The sequence below is a fragment of the Protomyces lactucae-debilis genome (genome assembly GCF_002105105.1).
Source record: "Protomyces lactucae-debilis strain 12-1054 chromosome Unknown BCR37scaffold_11, whole genome shotgun sequence".
NCBI lineage: Eukaryota > Fungi > Ascomycota > Taphrinomycetes > Taphrinales > Protomycetaceae > Protomyces > Protomyces lactucae-debilis.
The window spans coordinates 306105-324267 of record NW_024468003.1 but is presented as its reverse complement, the minus strand read 5'-3'; the positions used below and the strand labels follow the sequence as shown (position 1 = coordinate 324267).

Sequence of the window (18163 nt, the reverse complement as noted above, 5' to 3'; positions counted from 1 at the left end):
GGTGGAGCTTCTTCTCTCTGTGCAAAGTTGCGCTGTCTTGGCCTCTTAAATGTTTTGCTGTGGCGCAGACCCGAAAGACAAAAGTTCAAGTCGCGTCAACTGCAAACGAGTCGCGTCTCTTGAACTGAACAACAAACAAGCTTGTAGAGAGTCACTGTGGCCGACACGGCTTGCTTCAAGAGTGCTGTACATTGAGAGGGGCGAAAAGAAGCTGCTTTGAACAGTGTCGAGTATTGTAAACCAAGCTGTACTGAATAGGCGTCAGGCGTCATGCAAAAGAACGACAACCCGTTCCTCGTCTCAGACGCTATCGAACCACCTAGTGACCTTGGCAGTGCTTCTGAAGCAGAGGAAGAACCTGCTCAGACCATTATCTGGCGTCAAGAAGCGCTTGTTGTTGGGCCAACGCCGCAAAAGTATGGCCGAGTTTTGGGCTTGTTTGATGCGTCGCCTGCACACCTTGCTCCCTCGCCCAAACGAATCAAGCTGTCATCGCCATCAAAGAAACGTAAGTCCGATACGGATCTGGTCTTGTCAGCACCGTCTCCAGCCAGGACCAGTCAGACGCCACAGAAAACGCCTAGCTTTTTAAAGCGACAAGCATCCACATTGACACTCGACGATGCAGATGTCTCAAGCACTTCACGCCTCTTATTCCAGCCAAAATGTGTCTCGAGCCTGTCTGCGATCATTAAGCAGAATCGTCTCTGGTATGATGCTGATACGCAAGATGATGATGCGCTCGACGCGCTGCGAGAGGCGGAAGGAGAGGAGATGGTGTTGCCAGATGCACAACATACTAGCTCTGATGAAGACGCCGATGATGCTGTCACGGAAGAGACTGGTAAAGTGCGATGGAAGAAGAAGGGTCTCAAACGATCTCGTCGACGGGTCGTAATGCGGCCTCAGGCACCCAAAGCTACAACTGCTCCAGCATTGCCGTCCTCAGACCGACCACTGGGGGTAGACACGGACAGTGATGAAGAGATTGGAGATGAGGAAGTCGCTGCGAAACAGCATCAACCTACAATGGACGAAGAAGTGCCTGAATGGTTAGAGAAGGAGAATCTCGAGATTCGCGATAAAGCTGAAGCGAGGAAGCAAGAGCAACAAGCAGCCAACAAGACGGGGAGGAAACCGCGCGCTGTGTCAGCCAACTACAAGTCGCTCAAGCTACGCAATACAGGTGCAAAAGGCGGGTCGAGATTTGGTCGGGGCCGATTCGGCGGACGAAGATAGACGTGTGTATCGTACAGAAAAAGACAATGCGATGCTATGCATGAGTAGAAGATTTGAAACGAGCATGATCTTCTTCAATGTCTCTTGGATTTGCCAGGACGTGGTGCGCCACCGCGCTTGCCACCGCGACCGCCTCGCGCTCCTCCACGCCCTCCGCGACCACCGCCACGTCCTCCACGACCAGAGAAACTGGTGACGTCGCCTGAAGACAAGGCATCATTGGACTTTGCAAATCGCTTCTTGCCACCATGGCCGTATTTCTTATCCCTCGACTCTCTTGATGCGCCTCCACCTCGTTTTGCATTTCTGCCAGGTGCAGCAGCTGCTTCATCCAGTGCGACGTCGAAGTCTTCTTTACCTTCAAGCTCAGCGCCACGCTTGCGTTTGAGTGACTTGACCTTATCCGTCATAGTCTTCTTCTCCTTTTCACGCTCTAGCGTCTTGCTGATTTGGACCTGCTTGCCAAACTTCTTCAACTCGCGCTGCTTTTTGGCTTCAGCTGAGGCCTTCTTACCTGTTGCTTCAGCCACTTGCTCTTTGCGGATACGTTCCATGTGATCATCCGTCTTGACCATCTCTGCAAAGTAATCGGCGGGACGTTCCCATGCGCCACCTTCTTTTTGAATGAGTGTGCGTGCGACACGAGCATGGGTGAGTGCCTGCTTGTAGAAGACGAGTTCACGATTGAGATCATCATCGATGTCTTGCACCAACACCGGTTCATCCGTGAAGAGTGTATGGTGATGTGAGAAATGTTTTGGCAACGGTAAAGCGATGCGTTTGTAGGCGGCTTCCAAGGCAGCTGTGTTGTTGACGGTTTCGCGCGTCTTGGGTGTCATATCTGCTGCATCGGCGTCGACATCTGATTCGAGCTCCGAAAGTGCGACTTCATCCACATCGTCATTTTCCTCTTCTGTTGCAACGTCAAGTGTATCATTGTTGGCATCTTCCGCCTCGAATGACTCGTCTTCCTCTGAATCTGAGTCTGCTGCGAGTTCTGCTTGAAGGCGAGCAAGTGCTTCGCCAGAGGGCATCTCAATTGCATCCAAGTCAGTCTGCTCAAGCGCATCGACATCCTCCATACTATCCAGCTGCGCAACTTCAATCTCTGCGGCCTCTGATCCCTCAGAAGATTCGCTGAATTCTGCCGACTCATCATCGTCATCGAGCTCATCCCCCGATAGATCCTGTGAGCCTTCAGACACGAGATCTGCGTCATCTGCTTCACTTTCTTCATTCTCCTTGAGCTCATAATCGCCATCCATATCATCCTCGGAATCATCTGCGGCATGCAGTGTGACAATCCCTGCGCCACTGACCTTTCTACCGGCTGCATTCTCCAGTGGTTGATCGGCCTTGTCTATTTTTTTACCAGAAGGTAGCATACTGCGCACTTCCTCGGCGAGACCCATCTTTTTTGTGCGTTTGCTGGTGCGGCCCTTTTGCGGGTCTACCTTTACAGAGGTGGCATTGGGTCCTCTTGCTTTACGGGCCATTGTAATGGATATGAAGGACTGTAGAGACGAGTAGTACTCGTTCAGCGCACTCTCAACTTTTTCCTGCGCTTTGGTGCGTGTGAATAAAGTTTGGAATTGGGACAGCACAGCAGCAAGCAAGCAAGCACAGACCAGCAAGACGCGACACCCCATATCATCCCCTCTCTCTCTTCTGCTCCTGAGGCTGCTCTTTGGACAGGCAACACTCGGATAGCGAGAGACCGCGTGCAGGATGCAGTATGAGTTCGATTCAGGCAACCTCAGCTCACTGGTGCTGTTCGTCTTCCTGCTACTGACACTCACACCCATCACCTATCGTACCTTCTACCCAAAGAACGTCACTGGCAAACAGGCAGAGGCATTCCCAGTGCACATCCAAGATGCCTCTGCACAAGCACTCGTGGCAAATAGGCCACTCAGCAAGAATGTCGCAAGCCGCACCTTGTCCCTCAAACATGCAGCTCTTGCAGTGGGCTGGGCGTTCATCGCTTACCTAGGCTATGGCATCTCGCAAAAACAACAAGCAGCCATCAGCTGGGATCCTTACGCCATCTTGGGCATCTCCGAATCTGCAACGGAGAAGGAAATCAAGAAACACTTTAAGCGCATGTCCATCAAGTTCCACCCAGATAAGGTCAGGCTTGCCGTTAATCAAACACTCGAAGAAGTACAAAATCAGTTTGTTGATATTACAAAGGCGTATAAAGCACTGACAGATGAAGATATTCGCAACAACTTTTTGGAGTTTGGTCATCCTGATGGTCGTCAAGATACGGCCATCGGTATCGCTTTGCCCTCGTGGATGGTGGAAGGCAGTAACTCCCTCTGGGTCCTTGCAGCATACTGCTTCGTGTTGCTCTTTGGCCTCCCTGTTGTCGTTGGTCGATGGTGGTACTCGACAACGTCAGTAACAAAGGAAGGCATCAAGACTGGCACAGCAGAGCTCTTCTTTCGCTCCATTGAAGATGACTTGACGCATGACCAGATCATCACGCTGCTCTCACAAGCCGATGAGTTTGCAGAGTTGCAGGGTGACCAGGAAGAGATTGCAGAATTGGCCAGCAAGATCAAGGAGCAGGGTGGCGTTGAGATCACCTCCAAACGACCCATCCCCGAAGTCCTCCTCCGCGCTCATCTTCATCGTCTGCCCCTATCCAGGACGCTTGCAGAACAGCAAGTCATCATCCTCGATACGGTCCTCGCACTGCACAAGACATTGATGCAAATCTGCCTCGCATACGGATACCTCGAAACTACCAAGAATGTCATGGAAGGCTCTGCCTGCATCGTTCAAGCACTGCCTCCCAAGTCAACACCCCTTGCTCAATTGCCACACATGACACCGGCACTCTGTCATTCTATCTGGTTGGCTTTTGATAGTCTTGATGTGACGGGTTTCTTGCAGCTCAATGAGACCGCACGGCGTGTTGCACTCAAGGAATTATCGGACACTCAATATGCAGAGACACTGGCTGTTGCAAAACATATTCCGGCATTAGACTGTTGTCGCGTTGATTTCCAAGTCGCTGGCGAAACAAACGTTGTTGCCAACGCTATTGTTCATCTCGTCCTCAAAGTCAGACGCGCAGGACTCTCGAGTCTTGACAAGACTGCTTTATTGGAGGAAGAGGAAGATGAAGGTGACGTTGAGGCAATCTTACGAGCGGATGAACGAGCTGCTGCTACGGCTGAACGTGATACGACTGCTTTTGCACCTTGTTTCCCTGCACCACCCGTCAACAGCTATTGGTTCTTCATGGCAGATCATAAACAAGATCGTGTGATTGTTGGGCCTGGTAGTGTTGAGGATGTGGGTGGACAGGTGCGTACCTTCAAGTTGCAATTTCAAGCACCACCGCATGCTGGGATGTATACGTTTCAAGTACACCTCAAGTCTGATACGTACAAGGATGTGGATCAAGTGCATCATTTGGAGCTGACGGTGGTGGATGAAGCTGCTGAGGCAGATGCTGGGGATGATGATATCAGTGAGCCGGATGAAGATACGCTTGCTGGACAGATGGCTGTGATGAAGGGAGAGGCCGTCAAGCGTAGCGCTGTGGATCTCGAGTATGCGAGTTCGAGCGAGGAGGAGCTGGATAGCACGGATGAGAGCGACTCAGACTCAGACTAGAAGCGAATAGATCCAAAATTGATACTCCCTTTGCTATAAGAACTGGTTAAAGAAGTGGCCTCGCGCTAGACAGATGCAGTCGTATACTCAAAAATGTAATCATTGATCAAGCACAACCCTCCATCATGCCGCTGAGGACGGCCATGAGTTGTTCATTCTCACAAGCTGCAGCAACACGTTCTTTATCGCCGAGTTGCCTATTGACCGCACGCTCTGACTGATGCGTTCCTTCCTTGACTTTAATGTCGAGTCTGAACCGACTCGGTAGACATCTAGTCAAGCGTACACGCACACACAACCCAATCAGCGTCGCCATACTACAATGCGGGATGGTCGGTGTCAAACCCACATGAATAGTGCGAATACCACTACTTGTCTTGGGTTCCGTAATGTTGATATCATCCAGATTGATCACAGCCAGTTGAGCAAGGGTGAGGGGATGTTCCGGGTCATTGATACTCGCTAGCAAGTCAAAGATCTCTTGGGCATCGATGGGTTCGCTCTCATCATGCGTGTCGGTGTGTGTGCTGTCTGTATCGCTGTCGAGGTCGGCATCCAGTGGCAAGGCGAAGATATCGTTTGCCGCTGCTTTGATGTTGGTCCTGCGAGTGGCGACGTGGTGGATCGTTGGATTGGCATTGAGAAGATCGCCTGATGCCGACATGATGGAGTCTAGCCGTAGTGTAGAGAGCCTAGTAGATGTCTAGCTGTTGAGTATAGAGAGTAGAGTATGAGTGCTCGTCGTCTTTTTGATTCTTCGACCGCCAACAACCAGCAAGAGCCAACACAATAGCCATGCTCGAGTCAGTCTTGGGCGGATCACAGCTCCCGTCACAGGAGGAGATGGCCAAAGCAAAGCTTCCCTTGGGCTCCCGGGACAACTGCGCGCATCTCCTCATTCCGCTCAACAGGGTATGTGGCATCTCGCTATGCAATGAATACATGTACATGGACTGACCAGCTGCAGTGCCGGAGTGAGACCTTCTCCATGCCCTTCAAGTGCGAGGACGAGCGACACAGCTACGAAAAGTGCCAATACGAAGAGTATGTCGAAGCTTCACCTAGATCAAGAAGGCAGTGCTGACCACCACCCTAGTTTCAAGAAGCGCGTCAAGGCCTACGAAGCCAAGAAGCAATGAAGAAAGCATATACACAAGAATCAAGGGCTCTAACCATCTCTACTGGAAACGTGACTCGCTGTTTCTGCTTGGCCGCCATGCTGCATCGTCTCTGCCTTGAGCCCCTTCGACTTCCACTTGACACGACCAGCTGCATCATCTGCCTGCCGGGCTTGATCCTCCAACTCTTTGCAAATAGCCACATACAGCTGCCAGAGCTGTCGATCGTCTCGAAAAGGCGGTACGAGCAGCCATTGATCCAATGCATCCACCGCTTCGTGAAATCGTCCCTGATGAATGCGATGGACTGTCAAGATCCGAACGAATACCTCAGCGCGCGGCGTTTGATGCCCTTCCATGCGCAGAATTGTACCATGCGTGAGGGGTGGGAAGGCAACAATCAAGCGAGAGAGGTACTCAATGGCCTTCTCCTTTTCTGTGTGCAGTAGAATCTCTAGTCCCATGTCGTAGCAGAGCTTGATGTCGACATCAGGAACACGAAGGAGCAAGCTGAAACCCCTTAGTGCACGTTCCCATTCTCGCGTCTGTATACAGCGATGGATGAGTGTCACCAGGACCTCCACATGCTGATACCGTTGGGAATCATGATGCTTACTCGGGCGTACGCCATTCCCTGACTCATCTACGTTTTGAAACTTCACATCCTTCACGTCTTCCTTTGCATGCTCATCCTCGTCAGAATTAGACTGTGAGCTTCCTGCAGCAGAGGCGATGTCAGAGTCAGCATCTTCGTCCTTCTTTATGGCTCTCAGGGCACTCGTAGCAGTTTGAGCTATTCGCTTTCTCTGCCGTTCTTTACGGAGGGGCAAGTGAAAGAGAGGCATTCATCTTCAGCTCGGCCCAAGCTAATTTGACAAGTTCAAGCACTTTTGAGAGTGTCGTCTGCGGTCTTCCAAGGCTGCTTGACGTTTTTGCATGTTCCTCCCTACCACCACACATGACTGCTGGCAAGATGCTCCCTTGATATCTGCTGCATAAAGCTAGCTATGGCCAATTCTCGCTTCGAGTACGTCAAGACCTTTGAGCGCAACGACGCACTGCTTCCCAATACCTATATCATCGTTCGCATCGACGGCCATGCTTTCCATAAATTTTCAGCTGCTCATGGATTCACAAAGCCAAATGATCTTGGTGCTCTAGCACTCATGAACAAAGCTGCTGCTGCAGTCTTTGATGCATTCCCAGAGATTCAACTTGCGTATGGTGATTCAGACGAGTACTCATTTCTGTTTCCACGGTCCTTCAATCGTTATGAACGACGCGAGTCGAAGCTCATCTCGACGTGTGCATCCGTCTTCACAGCTGCTTACATCTTTCGATGGAGTCAACACTTCCCAGATACAGCAATGAAGTACCCACCCTCGTTTGATGCGCGTGCCGTCTTGTATCCAACGGGGCAAAATGTCAGGGACTACTTTAGTTGGCGACAAGCAGATTGCCACATCAATAACCTCTACAATACGACCTTCTGGGCGCTCATCCAGAATGAGTCAAAGGAAAACAAGCCAAAGCTGACAAACACTGAGGCACAAGCACGACTCATGCATACCTTTGCCAAGGACAAGAATGAGATTCTCTTTAAAGAGTATGGCATCAACTACAATAACGAGGATGCAATCTGCAGAAAGGGCACAGTCTTGTTCTCTGATTCAAATACCCACGCCATGTCCAACAAAGCTCTCGACAAGCGGCGGAAAGCAGGCTTGAGCGAATGTCACGTAGACATCATTCAAGACGACTTTTGGCTCGCTCATCCAGACATCCTTGCAGAAGAGGCCTAGCCCTGTTGTTGCGTCTTTTCAAAGATTGTACGAATCATTTCATTGCCAAGTTTTGTCGCTTCTGCAAATCGTGGTCGGAAGTAGTCTTGCACGTCAAGAAACCGTTTCTCATACGAATCAAAGTCCTCGTATGAGACGATATCACTCCACCCACGCGCCGCAAAGGTGAATTCCAAATCATCCGATCGAAATTGGTTATCATGCAGTGCAGCATGGATCGTTTCCGAGAGGAGGGCTGGTTGACGGAAGAGATACTCCGTCACACCCAACCAGAGTCGGAATAGTGGTGTTGAACAAATCATGTGGTCATAAGGGACAATGCCCATCTTGTGCCAGCAATCCACCATGGCTAGCAGTGAGAGGTGTGAATTCGGCATATGCTGCTCCTTTGGCGTGGATCCCAATGAGAATCGATCAAGCACGTCGTCTTGCAACAGGAGTGCTTCATGCGTCGTTTGTAACGCTCCAAACACAGCACGTCCAGCTTCTCTAATTCGCTTCTCAAAAGCAGCCTGGTTCCCCTCTAGCATCAATTTGAACAACTCCGTCACAGACGTCGCATACTGCCGAATCTGTTCCCTCGCAGCAGGATTCAAGATGGCCAATCCAGCATAGACGTGCCATTTATTCGATAGGATGCGTAATGTGATGTTCACCTTGACATTCTCAATTCCACCCAACCATCGCGTGACTTCCCAAGGGAACTGATCATTCTTGCGCCATGCAACGCCCATGGATAGAAAGGCGGCGTGTGTGACGGCTTGTGTGTCGGCTGTGATACGATCATGCTCAGCAGCAGATAACCTGACCATTTTACTCTTGAAGCACGACAAGACTGCTTCGATTTGATCGCGAGAAGCATCCGTTGCCCTGTGTTGTATCACAACGAGTGGCTGACCTTCTGGATCAACACCTGGTCCATGTAGTGAATGACACGAGACGATCTCGACATCCGGTGGCAAGTAGCGTTCAAAAGCCTTCATCTCTGGTGCTTTACAACTCGTCTGACCGCCTACAATAGCGCCCACTTTTGTACTCGGTCCATATTGCGCTACGACGCGTTCAATGACAGCGGCTTCAACGCTATACAAGATCCAATCGCTTCGTCGACTCACTGCATGACCATCTTGAACAATGGTGATGCCGTGGTCTTTTGAGAATTCTTGTTGAAGAATGGAGTGCTTTGAGGGGATGTCACAGGCGTATACTTGATGGCCTGCTGCTGCGAGTCGACGGGCATACATCTTGCCCATGTCGCCCATACCGATGATGCCGATATCGATGGGTTGAGAGAGTGTCATAGCTGGTTTGTAGTTGAGCAAGAGTCAAGAGGGAGCTGAGCAATGAGAGAGATGAGCTGATTTAGAGGATAAGGAGAGATTCAAGCTTAAGCATGCAGGGGTTTTGGTTGTGCGTCTTTTGGGTGTTGGGTCTGATTGCTGCTGCTGCTGCTGCTGCTACACAGGAGGAAGCCTCAACGAGCTGCTCTATAGACTATATACAAACCGGAGCAAGGTCGAAGCAAGGCACAGGCATCTACTGCCTCTTCTCAAGACAGTATCGCGTGTTTCTTGTGTGCCATGCACAAGCTTAAGGCTTCACATCGTAGCCTAGCCCGTCGCAAGACAACCCCCTGTATATCGCTCTTTAGTCCACCGTGACGCCCTTTCCACGAAGATCCTCCTTGGCTTCTTCAATCTCCTATACAAGTCAGTCATACCTACATCAATGCGAGAAATAATACCTTGAGCAGACTCTTATACGCGTCATGCTTATCTTGGAAAGTAAAGATATTCCATCCCAACGTACCGAGCAAGTAGGCGCCAAATGAGACAATCGCCCATAATGGCAGCTAGATATATCGTCAGCCTATCTGCTCCAGTATACAAATCGAGGCAAGCCCAGAGAGCTGCTGCGATAGTAGGAAGCGCATACGACGGGTATGATGGACTTGACGGAAGCTGGGAGTGGCACGTAATCGAGCAGCAGGACGACCCAGAGGATGAAAGCGGTCAGTACATCAGCAAAGAGTCTCGATGCCTTTGTCATGGCCCGCAGAGAGTGTATGGAGCGCGTTTGAGTCTTTCGTGTAGTCGCCCGCAATGTTTTTGTACAGCACGGAAAAGACTCTCACCAGGTTGCTACACATCTCCATGGTCAGACTTACAGCAGACCTCATCGCAGCTGCACCATCCTTCCTCAACCCGCTGAAAGATCGCGAATTAGATCTCAGAGGACATAAGATCCCCGTCCTTGAAAACCTCGGTGTTACGCGCGACCAGAACGATGCGATCGGTAATCCATCACCTCCCATGGCAGAGTCAAGCGCTAACAGGGCTCTTTATAGACTTGACAGACAATGAGATACGCCATCTTGGCAATCTCCCAAAACTACCACGTCTCAAAATGCTCCTACTCGGTCGCAATCGGATCGCAAGTCTAGCGGATTCCCTGGCAACCGGTATCCCGAACCTTGAACGCCTCGTCCTCACACAGAATCTCTTACAAAGCCTGAGTGATCTTGAACCGCTCGCTCAACTAAAACGACTATGCTTTCTTGTATTGCAGGGGAATCCAGTCACCCAACAACAACACTACCGCAGTTGGATCATTTGGCGGTGTCCATCACTACGGATTCTCGACTATGCTAAAGTCAAACAATCAGAGCGCACGGCAGCAAGGGAACTATTCGGCAGTTCCCTTGAAGACATGACACCGCTCGCTGCTCAAATTGCAGGTACAAAATCGAATACGTTTGATGTGGGGGGTGAGACGGCCATGGGTCGGATGAGTGAAGCCGAGCGACAACGTATACACAGAGCGATTCTCAGTGCAACAACCATGCAGGAAGTGGTGAAACTTGAAAACATGCTGGCAGAAGGACGTCTACCAGATCGCGATACAGTGATGAGCCATTGAATACAGAGCGACCATGATGAAGCGATGCGAAATTGATATTTCCACCGATACTGTCTATGAACCTGAAGAGATGACAAGAAAGAATCTTTCCCTAGAGGGCCTTCACCTTGGCTGCCTCGGTCTGCTCCTGAATGCCAACTTTACGCGCCGCTTGAGTATTGCGATACGTCTTGTACAACTTGTCTGTACCAAGAAGGTGGTCCCACCAACGGAACGATGTCGAGTAGCAACCAATGAACTTTTCATGATGGAAATCATGATGGTCTGCGCCTGACCAAAAAGGGATAAACTTATTGAGTGACCAGGGAAAGTCATAACCAGAATGTGCGTCAATTGCTTGGAATAGCCGTAGTACAATCCAAACATACACTGTGATGAGGTGCAGGTTCTTGGTCAATGCGCAGTACAGGATGGGCGAGCCGACTGTTCCTGTTCCGAGAATCATGACTTCCAAGGGATGCGCATACTCTGCCGCAAGTCCGAAGGGCGCAGAGAACTTGTGGTGGAGCTTGTGGATGTGCTTGTAAAAAGGGCCGTAGTGCAGACCACGGTGCGCAAAGTAGTGGAAGGTATCCTCCATCACAAAGAACAGTGCAATCTGTCCCGCCATTTGCAGGAGTGATGGAAAGGGCGTGTTGGTTTTCATGCCCCAGTATACACACATTGGGTGGAATAGCCAGATTTGTGGCAGCTCAATGGTGAAGTGAGAGAGCAAGACGAGCTTTGTACAGTTCCATTGCTCTTGCAAAGTCGGCCGTTTACCGGGCTGTAGCTTGTATTTTTGCAAGAGGTTGAGGTTATCAATGATGATCCAGGGGATGCACCGGCCAAAGTAGACAACTTCGTGGATGACAAAGGACATGATGCCTGTTGCAATCACATCATTATTGACCCATGTGTAGTAGGCTGACCAGAGCGCCTCGAGGAAGTCTGTAAGAGGTGGTTAGCTTATGTAAGGCGCGCGCGTTTCGAGAAGAAAACATACTGAGTTGCGGCTGGGTGGCCTGGGTGGATGCGAGGATGGCGGAGTAGGTCGCGTTGAGCATTGCTGTGTGCTCTGTGACCAATGGGCCGTGGTACAGGGTGCAGCAGAGGTAGGTTGGCGTGTAAGTGTTTTCTATTTTACATTTCGCATTTTGGGCGAGAAATCGGGTGGTGTGACATGCACGTGATGCGACGAATTAGTGAGTAGAGTACAGAGTAGTAAAGAGTAGAGAGAGTAGAGTATAGACAGAAAGAAAGGCTATAGAGCGCCATCACCCTCATCAGAAGCCTCCAACTCAGCCTGCAACGGCGACACACGCGGCTCAAGCTCATCCAAGTCCTCCAGCAACGTCCGGGCCATCAGATTCGGCAGCGCAACATCAAACACCCGGGCCTCTGTCAGCAGCCTATCCACAATCTCATCCACATGCTCAATCCGCCATCCTCCAGCTGCATTGCGAACGCGAATCTTGCGTTTATCCAGTAATAGCGGTTCCAGTGTTTCATAGACTAGTTTTGCAGGAAACGTCAGACGTACGTAGAATGCAGCCAGGATTCGAAGATACTTGAAGGATGTATCCTGTAGATAAGCAAGGACAATCTCCCGCTCTGGTAAGAGTTGTAGCAGTTTCAACACGAGACAGATGAACTCTGTTGGTCGACTGGCGCCATAGCTGCCACCGACATACGTCAACTCTACAATACGATCCAGGATCGTTGCAGCAGTCAGGCCGAAACACTGGTCTTTGTAGTAGAGCGAGTCGAGGATGCGTTCGCGTAGGATTGTTTCAATCAGAAAGGCAGGATTGACGCCATGGATGGTGGTATCGGCTGATGCTTGACCTCGCTGTTTGTAGAAGGGCTCTTGCTTCTTCTTCTCCTCTGACATGCGCTTCTACCGGCCCATTTGTACAGTCGTAGTCTTGGTGGTGTTTGTCAAAGTTGTTCGTTGACAGTGCAATTTGACACCCAGCTACACCCACACAACTCACCAAACAAGCTAAGCAGACCAAAAGCCCTGCGCCAGAACAATCCTCTGCTACATCATGCCGAAAGCAGAACGCGGCTCAACCAAAGATGTCGCCAATCGCATGAGATCAAAAGGCCTTCAACGCCTACGCTTCTACTGTCAAGTCTGTGAAAAGCAAATGCGTGATGGAAATGGCTTCAAGCAACACACCAATAGTGAACCTCACGTTCGCGCCATGATTGCTGTTGGTCAGAATCCAGCGCGCAAGATCCATGACTATTCACGACAATTCAAGAGTGATTTCTTGCAGTTGTTGCGTACGTCGCATGGTGAGAAGCGGGTGAATGCCAATCATTTCTATCAGGAATACATCAGCAAGAAGGATCATATCCATATGAACAGTACACACTGGAAGACACTCACGGAATTCATCAAATCACTCGGTCGCGAAGGGATTTGTCGTGTGGATATCACAGACAAGGGTGTGTTTGTTGCGTGGATCGATAACTCACCTGAAGCGCTTGCTCGACAAGAAGCAATACGCAGGAAAGATAGACTGGATAAGGGCGATGAGGAACGGACAAATGCGCTGTTGTCTGAGCAAGTCAAGCGCGCTCAGGAAGAGGCGGCGCGTCTCAAGACAGACACGAGTGATGGTCTAGAAACAGACATGTCGAGTTCACTATTGGAGAGGAAGCCAGAGGAGAAGATCAAGATCAGCTTTGGCAAGCCGGTGCAGGTTGCAACGACGCTTGGCGCAAAACCTGCTGCAACAGGCATGAAGAAGGCGAGTGTCTTTTCCTTGTCAAAGGCAGCAGGCCAAAAGCCAGTTACAGCCCCAAGTACAACAGCGAGACCGATGAGTAACGCCCAGCGGATCGTCATGGAAGAAGCTGAACGCCAGCGGCGAAGACAAGGGACGGCAGCGCGGACATAAATGAACATGATGAGTAATGCATGATGCTAGGTAGGAAGTGATTCTAGAGACAGCTTTAGAAGAAGACACCGAGAATACGACCACCAGTGCCCTTAGCACGAGCCTCCTCGTGTGTCATGATACCGCGCGATGTGGTGAGCACGACGTGTCCGACCTGACGCGAAGGAAGAAGAAGGGTGACCCACTTCTCAATCTCGTTAAGACGGACGTTGAAGCGAGGGGAGATGACGGAGCACTTGTTGAGACGACCGTTGAGCTGGATGACAATCTTGCCGGAACGGTGGTCATCCACTTCCTCGAATTCACCAATGTAGCCTGAAGTCCGTTAGCGATTTGTCTTTAGACAAGACGTGAGAGATGTGCCGAGAAATATGATAGTCCGCTTCTAGAGGAAGGCGACCCGGAGAACGCGACGTGTTTTGCTTTCCCGTAACTTTAAAAGACATATGCCGTAGCTTCTCCTTGCGGATGAGCATGCGCCTAGTTATCGCTCGGTTTGGTGTCGGTTGTGCAACATCGCGGGACCCGTAACCATCGTTTCACATCTCTCCTGTCGACCATGACTTACCATTCTTCTGCATCACTTCAAGGAACTTGACGATGACCTTGGATGAAGGCCTGATCAAGACCTGACGCTTGCCAGCCTTCTCGGCATTGACGATGTTGTTGAGACAGTCGTTGAGAACAGATTGACGGACCATAGTTGTCTGTTGTGTATTAGCCTACCGACTCTTTCATGTTTTGAACTTGGGGTGTCTCTGCCAGCGGTTGCTCAGACTCGAACAAGTCGAGAGAGGAAAGGGCAGGGATTCCAAGCTCAATGTGCTCATCGACTTCCGGGTGTCGCGGGTGATCAGGGACACTGCGGTAGCGCCCTGATGTCCGGCCCAGAAGGAAAAAGCAGCATAGGCTATTCAATTCTCTTCTCCCACTCTCACAGAAGAGAGAGACAGTGGTCGTGGAAATATGCAGCTGGCAGTTCACCCAGAGTCATGAGTCACATACATATAGGGCGTTCTGAGTAGCAGAAGGGAAGTCGGTGCTAGCAGATGTAGTCGAGTCTTGTTCCTGCTGTGCTGCTGCTTCCCTCAACTTTTGTAGAAGCGAAAATTCCCACAAAATGTTTTCTGGACGCGCAGTCACACCTCAGCACTCAATTTAGTCGTGAAATGCTTCCTATGCGCAGATATGGAGATCATTGTAGCCTATGCAGACTTGGATGAGCCATCAGACCCTTCCTCTTCCAACTGCACACGGCGGCCATCCACAGTCGCAGCCAGTCTCTGTGCAGGACTACCAAGCAGCGCAACGAGCCTCTGTGCACTAGCTCCCAGCAAACTCAGCAGCTGGCCTTGCAAGATGGGCAGCGCAGGAAGCTGTGAGACACGCTCCAGTGCGTCCACAGCAAAGACTGTATCTTCAAATTTACCACCAAGGAGCAGCATTTTGTTGTTTGTGGACTTCACGAGAGAGAGCACCTTTTGCAGTGCTTCAGGCTCAACGGCATCGTTGGAAACTGTTTCTTCCCTCGTTTCTGTCGCCGTTGACGCTTGCTGCGGCGACGGGTTAAATGTTATAGCACAGATAGGTCCTGACAATAGATCAGTGAGCCTGAGTCCAACACCCAGCCGTTCCCGACCAAGTCGTTTCGTGAGCTTATAAACTTGCTTTGAGTTGACGTCTAGTTGCTGCAGTGCTTCATCCGCCTTGGTCACTTCAGCCACTCTGACTGCATGCTGAAAGATACCCACACGTACGATCCGTATACGCGCACCTAGCGCTTTGAACTCTGTTCGTAGTTTCAGCAAGTCTGCCTGTGTCAAGTTGTTGTGCTGTAAGAGCAACATGGTCCGATGCCGCCGGTAGTAGTCGACATAATCTGCATGCAGGATGGATTTGCGTGATCCTGCAGGCTTGACGGATTGGCGATTGAAGACCTCAGGATCAATTTTGATGGCACCGGAGGGGACGGCTGCGACGGAAGCATACCCTCTCGCGTGCAGACACGCCTGGACGATGCTTCTATTTTGCATTTGTCGTCAACCTGGTGTGGTTCGTTGCGGCGAGAAGTTTATAAATTGTGCTACAGATTCGTCTACCTAAATAACCATCCCTTGTCTGCAAAGGAGTTGGTCGTGAGCAAGTGCTGATGAATGACACTCAACGCCTTGATACTATCCCTCTCGCTGATCACACATGAAATGTTGATCTCACTCGCACCCTGAGAAATCATCTCAATGTTGATGCCAGCCTGTGCCAAGGTAGAAAACATCTTGCCAGAGACACCAATCATGTTCTTCATCTGCTTGCCAACAAGTGACAAGATGGCCATATCCTTCTTCCGCACAACAACACCAACTTTGCGCAAATCATCTTCAACGCCCTTCAACGCCGCCAGCTTGACGTTGACATTGATGGCCATCGAAACATGCACCTCGGATGTGGAGATGAGATCCACGGTCAGCTTCCATTTGTCCAAGATGCCAAAGACTTGCGCAAAGAAGCCATGCGACACGACCTTGCGATTCGATTCGACAGCTAGGATGATGATATCATCCTTGATGGTTACAGCTGTCGGCGTTTTGCCCATCTTGATGGTCTCTAGAGGATTCTTGTGAGGTACATTGATGGGGGTCGCTGAACCACTCCGTGTATCTGCATCAGGAAAAATGACGGTTCCAGCACCAGTTGGGTTCTCGACATTCTTGATGCGAATTGGGATCCGTGCACGCACCACAAGATTCGAGATGAAGGGGTGTATCACTTCAGACCCATAGTACGTGAGTTCAGCAGCCTCCTCAGGCGTGATCCGAGGGAGAAGACGTGCTGTGGGAACTTTGCGAGGATCTGCTGTGAAGATACCATCCACTTCCTTCCATACTTGCAACTCTTCTGCTTTCAATCCAATAGCAATCAACGCCGCGCACAAGTCTGTATAGCCACGTCCAATCATTGCCAACAGACTACCTGGTACAACGCCAAAGTAGCCAGTCACGACAGGAACGCGATTGCCGCATGCTTCAATACGCCGAGCCATGCGTTCACAGACGAAATCGTAGAATTTTTGATCAAGTCCATTCGCTGCGTCATATTCGCCAATGACATCTTCCATACCCACATACTCCGCATCGATTCCTCGATCGTTGAGTAGCGCAGCCATGAGTAGACAGGAGAGCTTCTCGCCGGTAGCAAGCACGTTGTCGAGCGTTTTTGGACTCACCTCTTGCAAAAACTGCGCGGCGCCAAGTAAGCCGTTCAGAAAGACACAGGCTTCTGCGATGTCAAGCTTGAGCTTTGCCAAGATACTGGCGTCTTTGATCAACAAAGCCGCAGCATCATTGTGATCCTGTTGAATCACTTGCACCAATTTCTTGTACTCATTCGTCTTTGGCAGCTTTTCACTCTCCTTGCATGCCTTTATCAAGCGATTCGTGGTTCCCTCCGCTTTTGTATCCGCACTCCGCGCAGAACATACAAGCACGAGTCGTGAGTCCTGAATATGTTTCGCGACGATTTCTTGCGCGATTTGTGATGCGAATTTGCCAACTGAGGTACCTCCAAACTTTTGTACGACCCAGCCATGGCTCGCGTTGTTGCTCAGGAGCGACGGTGCGCTGTGGCCGTTCATAGAGACCTGCTAGATGATGACTGGATGCGATGTGTTCCGATGAGCTGTTGAGATAATTTATCGATGGTGCAAACAGTCACAAAAATCAAGACAGGTGAGCTGCTCTGCATCAGTTTATCAGCAGGACTGACCTCTGAGACTGACCTCTGAGAAACGTGTTGTCGCTTGCAGAAGACTGGTCGAAATGCAAAATGCAAGAGTCTGTTGTGACTTACTTGAATAGGTACACCAGGAAAAAGATGATGAAGACAATGACCAGAAAGATGAAGCCATGAAACCATCCCCAGCTTTGCATGTCCGCTGCCCTCAGCAATCTATTCTTGACGCGCTTCATAGTATCGTGCTGCTTGCTATAGTCGTCATTCATGTCATTCATAAAACCCATGGAATTGCGCGTCTCTTCGCCAATCTTGATGGATACATCCTTCAGGAAGGAGACTTTGTTGCGGAGCTGGTCGACATTACTGTCATTCTCTTGCTCTAGTTGCTGATCTGTCTGCGAGTATGGCGTTGCTCGAGCATACGGGTTTGCTCCTCCTGCGTACCTATACGTGTGAGCTGGAACCACTGGGTTCGGATGCTGTACCTTTGCGACATCCTGCTTGATCGAACTTGCCTTGAGCTGCACTAGGCCAACCGCAGCTCTGAATTGGATGTTGGTTGTTTGTGGTGCTGGCTGGTCGCGCTCTGTTGCAGGATTCGGAAACGACGCGTCCTGGCCCATGAAGCTGACTCTGCTACTACACAAGCTCATATGCGCGCATGCAAGGCAGTGCTGGCTAGGCTGACAGGCTAAACGAAGAAAACATGCCACTCAGTGTGCGTAAGCTAAAACGAAGGCGCAAGTTTGCACAGAGCGCAAAGACTAGCGCTACGAGCTCATCTGAGAATGACACGGACGGCTTTGCCTTCCTCATTGATTCGTCCGCTTCATCA

The 18163-nt window shown here is 50.5% G+C and overlaps 17 protein-coding genes across 17 annotated transcripts; 6 read left to right on the top strand and 11 right to left on the bottom strand.

Annotated features, from left to right (window-relative positions):
• Positions 1-31: 31 nt before the first annotated feature.
• Positions 32-1301, top strand: BCR37DRAFT_380387 (DNA replication and checkpoint protein-domain-containing protein). The gene has a single exon (XM_040869476.1). The coding sequence runs from the start codon at positions 271-273 to the stop codon at positions 1237-1239; it is 969 nt and encodes a 322-aa protein (XP_040724856.1). The 5' UTR covers positions 32-270; the 3' UTR covers positions 1240-1301.
• Positions 1302-1403: 102 nt separating this feature from the next.
• Positions 1404-2246, bottom strand: BCR37DRAFT_341334 (eukaryotic rRNA processing; the record flags this gene model as incomplete). The annotated part of the gene is made up of 1 exon (XM_040867395.1): positions 1404-2246. A coding segment is annotated over one exon (843 nt), but the record flags the coding sequence as incomplete, so codon positions are not given.
• A 623-nt stretch (positions 2247-2869) lies between these two features.
• Positions 2870-4939, top strand: BCR37DRAFT_380384 (Sec63 Brl domain-containing protein). The gene has a single exon (XM_040869475.1). It carries the CDS (start codon positions 2968-2970, stop codon positions 4867-4869), a length of 1902 nt encoding a protein of 633 aa, XP_040724854.1. The 5' UTR covers positions 2870-2967; the 3' UTR covers positions 4870-4939.
• Positions 4940-4981: 42 nt separating this feature from the next.
• On the bottom strand, positions 4982-5377 carry BCR37DRAFT_341937 (uncharacterized protein; the record flags this gene model as incomplete). The annotated part of the gene is made up of 1 exon (XM_040867411.1): positions 4982-5377. A coding segment is annotated over one exon (396 nt), but the record flags the coding sequence as incomplete, so codon positions are not given.
• A 287-nt stretch (positions 5378-5664) lies between these two features.
• On the top strand, positions 5665-5953 carry BCR37DRAFT_347958 (NADH-ubiquinone oxidoreductase B18 subunit-domain-containing protein; the record flags this gene model as incomplete). The annotated part of the gene is made up of 2 exons (XM_040867804.1): positions 5665-5781; positions 5837-5953. The coding sequence occupies 2 exons, from the start codon at positions 5665-5667 to the stop codon at positions 5951-5953; spliced, it is 234 nt and encodes a 77-aa protein (XP_040724852.1).
• Positions 5954-6112: 159 nt separating this feature from the next.
• On the bottom strand, positions 6113-6589 carry BCR37DRAFT_334466 (RNA polymerase I-specific initiation factor-domain-containing protein; the record flags this gene model as incomplete). Its single annotated transcript, XM_040867144.1, has 1 exon — positions 6113-6589. A coding segment is annotated over one exon (477 nt), but the record flags the coding sequence as incomplete, so codon positions are not given.
• Positions 6590-6994: 405 nt separating this feature from the next.
• BCR37DRAFT_341016 (tRNA-histidine guanylyltransferase 1) lies at positions 6995-7774 on the top strand (the record flags this gene model as incomplete). Its single annotated transcript, XM_040867382.1, has 1 exon — positions 6995-7774. A coding segment is annotated over one exon (780 nt), but the record flags the coding sequence as incomplete, so codon positions are not given.
• Positions 7560-9491, bottom strand: BCR37DRAFT_380379 (uncharacterized protein). The gene has a single exon (XM_040869474.1). It carries the CDS (start codon positions 9088-9090, stop codon positions 7786-7788), a length of 1305 nt encoding a protein of 434 aa, XP_040724849.1. The 5' UTR covers positions 9091-9491; the 3' UTR covers positions 7560-7785.
• BCR37DRAFT_380377 (dolichol-phosphate mannosyltransferase subunit 3-like protein) lies at positions 9157-9899 on the bottom strand. The gene is made up of 3 exons (XM_040869473.1): positions 9725-9899; positions 9534-9641; positions 9157-9490 (listed from the first exon to the last, which is right to left on the bottom strand). The coding sequence occupies exons 1-3, from the start codon at positions 9836-9838 to the stop codon at positions 9437-9439; spliced, it is 276 nt and encodes a 91-aa protein (XP_040724848.1). The 5' UTR covers positions 9839-9899; the 3' UTR covers positions 9157-9436.
• Positions 9900-9942: 43 nt separating this feature from the next.
• Positions 9943-10708, top strand: BCR37DRAFT_348060 (leucine-rich repeat-domain-containing protein; the record flags this gene model as incomplete). The annotated part of the gene is made up of 2 exons (XM_040867817.1): positions 9943-10084; positions 10137-10708. 2 exons carry the CDS (start codon positions 9943-9945, stop codon positions 10706-10708), a joined length of 714 nt encoding a protein of 237 aa, XP_040724847.1.
• Positions 10709-10799: 91 nt separating this feature from the next.
• BCR37DRAFT_399055 (C-4 methylsterol oxidase) lies at positions 10800-11815 on the bottom strand (the record flags this gene model as incomplete). The annotated part of the gene is made up of 2 exons (XM_040871768.1): positions 11694-11815; positions 10800-11638 (listed from the first exon to the last, which is right to left on the bottom strand). The coding sequence occupies exons 1-2, from the start codon at positions 11752-11754 to the stop codon at positions 10800-10802; spliced, it is 900 nt and encodes a 299-aa protein (XP_040724846.1). The 5' UTR covers positions 11755-11815.
• Positions 11816-11969: 154 nt separating this feature from the next.
• BCR37DRAFT_332016 (Pre-mRNA-splicing factor 38) lies at positions 11970-12518 on the bottom strand (the record flags this gene model as incomplete). The annotated part of the gene is made up of 1 exon (XM_040867046.1): positions 11970-12518. A coding segment is annotated over one exon (549 nt), but the record flags the coding sequence as incomplete, so codon positions are not given.
• A 220-nt stretch (positions 12519-12738) lies between these two features.
• On the top strand, positions 12739-13347 carry BCR37DRAFT_340176 (domain of Kin17 curved DNA-binding protein-domain-containing protein; the record flags this gene model as incomplete). The annotated part of the gene is made up of 1 exon (XM_040867353.1): positions 12739-13347. A coding segment is annotated over one exon (609 nt), but the record flags the coding sequence as incomplete, so codon positions are not given.
• Positions 13348-13654: 307 nt separating this feature from the next.
• On the bottom strand, positions 13655-14300 carry BCR37DRAFT_402864 (40S ribosomal protein S15a; the record flags this gene model as incomplete). The annotated part of the gene is made up of 2 exons (XM_040871946.1): positions 13655-13914; positions 14168-14300. The coding sequence occupies 2 exons, from the start codon at positions 14298-14300 to the stop codon at positions 13655-13657; spliced, it is 393 nt and encodes a 130-aa protein (XP_040724843.1).
• A 418-nt stretch (positions 14301-14718) lies between these two features.
• On the bottom strand, positions 14719-15765 carry BCR37DRAFT_45887 (uncharacterized protein). Its single transcript, XM_040872308.1, has one exon. It carries the CDS (start codon positions 15630-15632, stop codon positions 14805-14807), a length of 828 nt encoding a protein of 275 aa, XP_040724842.1. The 5' UTR covers positions 15633-15765; the 3' UTR covers positions 14719-14804.
• On the bottom strand, positions 15478-17595 carry BCR37DRAFT_45965 (Aspartate/glutamate/uridylate kinase). Its single transcript, XM_040872309.1, has one exon. The coding sequence runs from the start codon at positions 17225-17227 to the stop codon at positions 15695-15697; it is 1533 nt and encodes a 510-aa protein (XP_040724841.1). The 5' UTR covers positions 17228-17595; the 3' UTR covers positions 15478-15694.
• Positions 17311-17931, bottom strand: BCR37DRAFT_45595 (uncharacterized protein). Its single transcript, XM_040872307.1, has 3 exons — positions 17814-17931; positions 17372-17772; positions 17311-17326 (listed from the first exon to the last, which is right to left on the bottom strand). The coding sequence occupies exons 1-2, from the start codon at positions 17822-17824 to the stop codon at positions 17439-17441; spliced, it is 345 nt and encodes a 114-aa protein (XP_040724840.1). The 5' UTR covers positions 17825-17931; the 3' UTR covers positions 17311-17326; positions 17372-17438.
• Between the last annotated feature and the right edge of the window lie 232 nt (positions 17932-18163).

Bases quoted from the DNA above. Each gene is read 5' to 3' on its own strand.
- BCR37DRAFT_380387 (XM_040869476.1), top strand. From the start codon at position 271: ATGCAAAAGAACGACAACCCGTTCCTCGTCTCAGACGCTATCGAACCA.
- BCR37DRAFT_380384 (XM_040869475.1), top strand. From the start codon at position 2,968: ATGCAGTATGAGTTCGATTCAGGCAACCTCAGCTCACTGGTGCTGTTC.
- BCR37DRAFT_380379 (XM_040869474.1), bottom strand. From the start codon at position 9,090: ATGACACTCTCTCAACCCATCGATATCGGCATCATCGGTATGGGCGAC.
- BCR37DRAFT_380377 (XM_040869473.1), bottom strand. From the start codon at position 9,838: ATGACAAAGGCATCGAGACTCTTTGCTGATGTACTGACCGCTTTCATC. The intron at 9,642-9,724 runs GTATGCGCTTCC...CGATATATCTAG, and splicing joins TCAAGTCCATCATACCCGTC to CTGCCATTATGGGCGATTGT. The intron at 9,491-9,533 runs GTATTATTTCTC...TGACTTGTATAG, and splicing joins CGTATAAGAGTCTGCTCAAG to GAGATTGAAGAAGCCAAGGA.
- BCR37DRAFT_45887 (XM_040872308.1), bottom strand. From the start codon at position 15,632: ATGCAAAATAGAAGCATCGTCCAGGCGTGTCTGCACGCGAGAGGGTAT.
- BCR37DRAFT_45965 (XM_040872309.1), bottom strand. From the start codon at position 17,227: ATGAACGGCCACAGCGCACCGTCGCTCCTGAGCAACAACGCGAGCCAT.